This window comes from Marmota marmota, unplaced genomic scaffold, assembly GCF_001458135.2.
Source record: "Marmota marmota marmota unplaced genomic scaffold, marMar, whole genome shotgun sequence".
Taxonomy (NCBI): Eukaryota; Metazoa; Chordata; class Mammalia; order Rodentia; family Sciuridae; genus Marmota; species Marmota marmota.
This window is the reverse complement of record NW_026000169.1, coordinates 3324925-3331601: the sequence shown is the minus strand read 5'-3', so window position 1 is coordinate 3331601 and position 6677 is coordinate 3324925. Positions and strand designations below refer to the sequence as shown.

General features: G+C 37.9%; 1 protein-coding gene across 1 annotated transcript in view; it reads left to right on the top strand.

Annotated features, from left to right (window-relative positions):
• Positions 1-545: 545 nt before the first annotated feature.
• Positions 546-6677, top strand: part of Art4 (ADP-ribosyltransferase 4 (inactive) (Dombrock blood group)) — a 12929-nt gene continuing 6797 nt past the window's right edge. Inside the window, exons 1-2 of the mRNA XM_015498195.2 lie at positions 546-958; positions 2678-3386. Coding sequence (XP_015353681.1) covers positions 785-958; positions 2678-3386 — 883 coding nt within the window. The 5' untranslated portion in view covers positions 546-784. The remainder of the gene's footprint in view (positions 959-2677; positions 3387-6677) is intronic.

The window sequence follows — 6677 nt, the reverse complement described above, 5'->3', positions numbered from 1 at the left end:
GAAGGATATTCAACGCCTGAAAGCGTTGACCGCACGTCTGAGCTAGATTAGCTTTACATGCTGAATTCTACCTTTGATTTTTGCCAGCTAGACACAGGCAGTTTTCTGACTATCATTAGGATTCACTGTAGATTGAAATAGAGTTAATTGAAGACCTGATGTTTTTAGAAGAAAAAACAGGAAAAGCTATGGACCCAAAAATCTACAATCTCTGGATTGGGGTGTTTCAGTGTACCGAAGAAAAGCTGTGAAAAGAGCCTTCTTTGTGACAATAACCCAAAAGGCATCCCAGGCAGGGTCTATCAGCAGCAGCAGATGAGCCTGACAGAGGCCCACCTTGTATGGCTGGGCCCAGCCACCCTGCACATGCCTATCTTGTTATTCACAGTGGGAGCCTGGGACTCAAGATAATGCTATTTGGCCCCACACTCAGTACAAAGAATGCCTTTTCCTGCTCTTCTGGGAAATTTGAGGCAGAACTGCAGAACCTGACCCTTAACATGTCTTTGGCATTCCCCTGAATACAGAGTAAATTAGGGATTTTTTTTTTTTTTTAATGAAACTAACTTGAGTTCACTGGAAACCCTTATTTGGCACATACATCTGGCTGTTTCACAGAAATTTCAACTTTTCAAAAAAACGCTGGAATTGATTTCTCGTCACAGGAAAGCTGTTAGTTGTTGTTGATCAACAGAAGTCTTAACACAGACAGGAGCAGAGAAGTTTCCTGTTGAGACTTATTCAAAGAAAACCCCAAAGGAGAACTCTGAGAACTCATTTGGGGATGAAGCTGCCAGTGCAAAAGGGTACTATTTACATACATCTACTGATCAACAGATGCAAGAGGATTTTTCTCCGGACTCCTGTGGCTCGTGGGATGGGGATCTGGCTCCAAGGAGTGCAGCTGCCACTCCTGCTGCTGCTCTGTGGTCTGCAGACACACACTGGGAGTGCTGAGGTATGGAGCAATTGAGGAGGTGACCTTTCTAAGGTCAGTGTTCCAATAGGATATTCACCTAGAGGCAAACTCTAAATGACCCAAACCTTGGGCACTTGGGATCTAATTTCATACAGACATTTTAGCAAATGATGATAGTGAAGACTATTGAAAATAATTATTAAAAATTAAAAATTCCTTATTGTTGATAAGTTGGGCATTATGGAAGCTAGTATCATGGAGTTACTTCTTAATTCTCCACCATAATTAAAATACTGCTTCCATAGGACAAATAATGCAAAACCAACCAAATCTTTATGGGTTTAAACTGTATCCTATAGACCAACTTATTTATAAGTGTTCTAACTTGAAGATCTATATGTTGAAAATAACCTCATGTTAAAAGATGACAGAGTATATATTTGAAATCTACTTTTGAAATTTATCAGATCTGACAGAACATGATACTATTGGTTTGGCTTGGCTTGGCTTGGCTTAAATAGATTCTGTAAATTTATTTGGAAATCTGCTCTAAAGAGTTATCGGTTAAAATCATTTAACCAGTCTGAAAATTGTGTTCTAGTTTATACAACTAGAACATAAATCACATAGTAAAGGTACCAAATGATATGTTTTTGGGTTCCAGTCCCAACAGCCTTGACATCAGGTAGAGTCTTCCAATAAGTAGTATTTATTAGAAAAGCATCATGGCTTTGCAAAGAAAGAAGCATCTATTTAAATTTTGATAATTCATACAGGACCCTAAATTATAAACTAATGATATTTAATGAACCTCCATTCAAATCTCTAACTTCAGTTCGAATACACTAGATGTCAATAAGCTTAATGTTCAATTGGCTACCCATTAAAAAAGAAAGCCTTTTCCCACTCCTGGAGTGGGAAATAGGAGAGACAAACTACTTCACTGTCAACATTAGGAAGAATAACTGGGAACACACAGTTGGGCTCTGCTCCCCTTCCTCCTATTGAGAATGAGTTAGTCTGATAGCAAAGGGCATGAGTTCTGTCCTCCTCCATGACAAGAATCTTACCTGGGAGGCCTCGGTCCACTACTGCCTGTAACTGAGAGGACAAGCCTGAATCCTTTTTGAATTTATTCTTCAGAAGAAGCCCACTTGCCATCACACCTACAGATGTGTGCTTCCACATGGACTTATTCAGTAAAAAGAAAGATAATTTGGCCTTGATTATTTTTACCTCATTTTTTTTTCAGAATCCGGGTAATAACAGGGTTGTTATTACTGGACTCCCATAGAGAAATCAACATCACTCATCACTTAAGACTTTTATTCAATAAAATTCAAAGATTTAATATAGGTTTAGGCATTCATAAAAGAGATGTTCCTTATAACATGCATTAAAGAATACAAAGGGGTGAGGAGAGGAGAGGAAACAGAAAGTATAATGAAACGATAAGGTTGAATAATTTTTCTTCCAAGTATTCAGCATGCAAAAACACTATGGTTTCAGTTCTACAAAAAGGGTTATTTCCTCCCAGTGAATTTTTTCACCTTTCAATAATATTTATGAAACCAAATTCAATTGTTGGCACAGGTCACTGGCATAGAAATGATGTAGGGATCATTACACTGGATGCATTATAATGATATTGAATAAAATTTATTTCAGCAAATATTGGTTTTGAGAAGATTTGGCTTTACAAAGTATAGTAAATCTGATTTGAATAATTAAAATCAAGGTGTTTTTTTACATTTATAGGTTGCAGCTGAAATTGCCTTTGATTTGGCGCCAGATTCCTTTGATGATCAGTACCAAGGCTGTAGCGAACAGGTCATGAAGGAGCTAAATCAAGGAGATTATTTCAGAAAGGAACTAGATACCCATAAGAATTACTCCAAGGTGTGGCACAAAGCCCACTTAACCTGGCTGAACCAAGCAAAAGATCTCCCCAAGGACATGACAACAACACATGCTGTGGCTCTCCTGGTTTACACATTGAATAACAATATGCGCTCTGACTTTTCTAATGCCATGGCCACTGCTGCCAGGTCTCCTCAGCAGTATAGACATTCATTCCATTTCAAATACCTACACTACTACCTGACCTCAGCAATCCAGCTGCTGAGGAAAGAGATCCTTGTGAAGAATGGTACCTTGTGTTATGAGGTGCATCATAGCATGAAGGAGGTCAACTTCAAAGCCCACATAGGTGCCACCATTCGATTTGGCCAATTCATTTCCATCCCCTTCCCGAAAGAAGAGACACAGAAGTTTGGGAGTCAAACGCTGTTTACCATATTTACCTGCATGGGTGTACCTGTACAAGACTTCTCCCTCAAGAAGGAAGTCCTAATCCCTCCATATGAATTTTTTGAAGTGGTAAATACCAGCTACCATCCAAAAGGAAATTGGTTGCAATTGCGGTCTGCTGGAAACCTGAGCACATATAACTGCCAGCTGCTTAAAGGTAATCTTGATTGAAATTGAACCCACTCTTGTTAGAATCCTAGAACACTTTTTTAAGATAAAAGTTATTTTTTATTCTGAGTAAGCTTGATGGGGAGCTCAAAACATGGAAATTGGTCTTCAGTAATGGTGGAACTGACTGATTAGAGAAAGGCTGCTTTGTAGCTGGTACCTCCAACCCTGACCCCCCGCCTCTTTTCTCTTCAACTACCTCTAAAAAAAAAAAAAGAATTGATGCAATAGCACTACATTAGGTACCTCATCCCATGAGGGACATATTCCAAGAGCCCCAGTGGATGCCTAAAAACCAAAGATAGTACCAAACCCTCTCTACTATGTTCTTCTCTATACAACATACTTATGATAAAATTCAACTTATAAATTAGGCACAGTAAGAGATTAACAACAATAACTAATAAGAGAATAGGAAGATTATAATAATATATAATAAAAGTTTGTGCACATATGCTTGTTCTCTCTCTCTGACAGAAATATTTCAAAATATCTTATTGAACTGTACTCACCCTTCTTGTGATGATGCTAGATGATACAGTGCCTATGTGATAAGATGAAGTGAAGTAAATGATGTGGTCACCCATTAATCACTAATTACTGTGGAAATGCTGGACAGAGGGATGATTCACATCCTATCAGGGTTAGAGTAAGATAGTACAAGATTTCACCACACTCTTCAGAAGGGAACACAATTCAAAACTTAAAAATTTTTATCTCTGGAATTTTCCACATAAGATTTTCTGACCATGGTTGACTGAGAAAAAAATCACACAAAGCAAAACACACACACACACACACACACACACACACACATAAGGGGAAATTACTTAAATATGTGGAAAATTCTAGACAGAGTAAAACTTGACTGGGAAAGTTAGCATATAAATTATAGCATTTTTATCTTCTCAAGTTTTTGTGTTTGTTTGTTTTGGTTTTGTCATGGTCATTATAAGGATAAGACGTTCTAAAGCTAGGGCAGGAAGTAAAATTTACTCACTGATACTCCCTATATGACATTCTCTATTGTGAGTGGAGACCCTGACAATGGATAAAGCAACATAATTAGCCTGAGAGGATTTTTAGTTTGAGAAAATGAAACATGAACAAAATTATACACTTGGAAATACTGCGTGATGCACAAGATGTTGAGCAAAGGATTGTGGCTGCTCCATACCAGGAGGTCTCTGGGAAAACTGAGGAAGGTTTCCCAACAGAGGACCACATGGGACTCACAGTGGAAATGGTGGTTTTCAATGAAAGAAAAGAAATATCATTTCAAGTAGAGAACAGCATATGCCAAATCCCAGGGATTTCAGATAGCCCAGTGTCTTTAGGGACTCTCTGAAATTCCAGGTGGCTAGGGTGTAGGATGTGTAGGATAGAGGAGGCAGGCAGGAAAAAGGGAAAGGAAGTTTACTAGACAGGAGAGTTCTGACTGGGCCTGATTGTACAGGGCCTTGTAATCAATGCCACAGACTCTTAAAACATCATGCTTTAGGTAATAAGAAGTCACTAGAAGCCTTAAAGAAGTGGAACATCAATAGATCAATATTTCAGGAAGATCTGTGATGAGGTTATAAAACATGACCCAAAGCAAGAGAAATTAGAGCTATTACAATACAAAAAAAAAAAATAGTTAAGCTCTTGTAGAAAAACGTGGCTGAATTCATTCACACTCATAATTAATGGCAACCCAACTGCAGAATCTGCCTTTGAAATATTCTCTCATATCTCTCTCAACTCCATCATTATTGTTACTGTTTATAATTTCAGCTCAGAATTTCTCAACAACTTAAGGCCATAGTGTTGCAAAGTCTTTAGAAAGGCATCCACACCAAGGTCTAGAGCCTGCTCACTCTGGCTTATCTCTATCTATAAACACAGACCAGGGAGAGGCAAACTGCCAATACTTTTATCTCCTCTCTTCTCTCCTTGGCAGCATCAGCAATACCAATGAAATAAGTATCTACCCCACAAACCCAAGAGACTAGTGCTTGCGGAGGATGAAAACCTACAGGAGAATGTGAAGAAAACAGTGAGACCTTGATAATAAATGAGAACATTCATAGTCAGTTTTGATGATTCTTTGGAACTGTACCCATGTAGAAAACCACTACATTTTTTCTTATTGTGAATTTGGTACATATAATTTTTCAACTAGGATAATGAGCACAGCAATATATTCATTTGAAAAAAAAATCATAGAATATTGATGTGAGAAGTGCGAAACTGAGGGAGAGGGGTATATAACAGAAATTATAACTCATGTACTACCATTGTATACATCTCAAAGAAAAATATTTCAGAACCACTACCTCAACACCCACCCCAAAAATAATGGTCTTTGTTTTTCTGTGGTGAAACTACCCAGGCTTAGCTGGGGTAGCCATATATATTACTAGATTATTTCTTGAGTAGATACTTGAAATCAAAAAACTCACACTTAGGGAATCAGAAATCTTATATTATTCCACAAACTCTGTGTGGGCAGGATGTTAACTACATAGATATTTAAGAGCTAGGCATGGAATCCAGGCAGTTTGACCCCAAATCCACCATGTCTGAATGCATACTCACCTATACCACTTATTAACTCTGTATTTTTCTCAAGGTGCTTAAACTTTAAGTTATTTTCATCTACATAATGAGCATTATCACAGAACTTTTGTGAAAACAAAATAAAATAAAATGCTAAACTATTTAAAATGCATTTCCTAGTACATAATGAATAGTAAATTAGTGTTAGCTATTAACTTTAGTCCTCCAGCACAGAGAGGTTATCAACCTATTTTTATTGAATAAATGAATGAGTAATGATGAATGAATGAAGCATTCTCTTTCATGTCTCTGAGCAAACTGGGTCTTGTGTGAAATGGCCATATAACTCAATTGATTAAAAACAATTTCAATATTTGAAGACATAAAGAAGAAAAATACCAGAGAGTGGGGAACTTTAGTCAGTGTGAATGATCTGTAATGTGATCATTTAGAAAGTAAGCAACCATAAATAAATTTTCCTAGAAATTCATTAGTTAGAAACTTGTACAATCTTGGGAAGAGAACTTGTAAATGGCTGAATAAAAGTATCCCTGGCACCAGGGCATGTGGCTCATGGCTAGAATCCCAGTTACTCAGGAGATTGAGACAGTAGGAGCTTAAGTTCAAGGCCAGCCTGGACAATTTAGCAAGACCTTGAGGAAGGAAGGAAGGAAGGAAGGAAGGAAGGAAGGAAGGAAGGAAGGAAGGAAGGAAGGGAGGGAGGGAGGGAGGGAGGGAG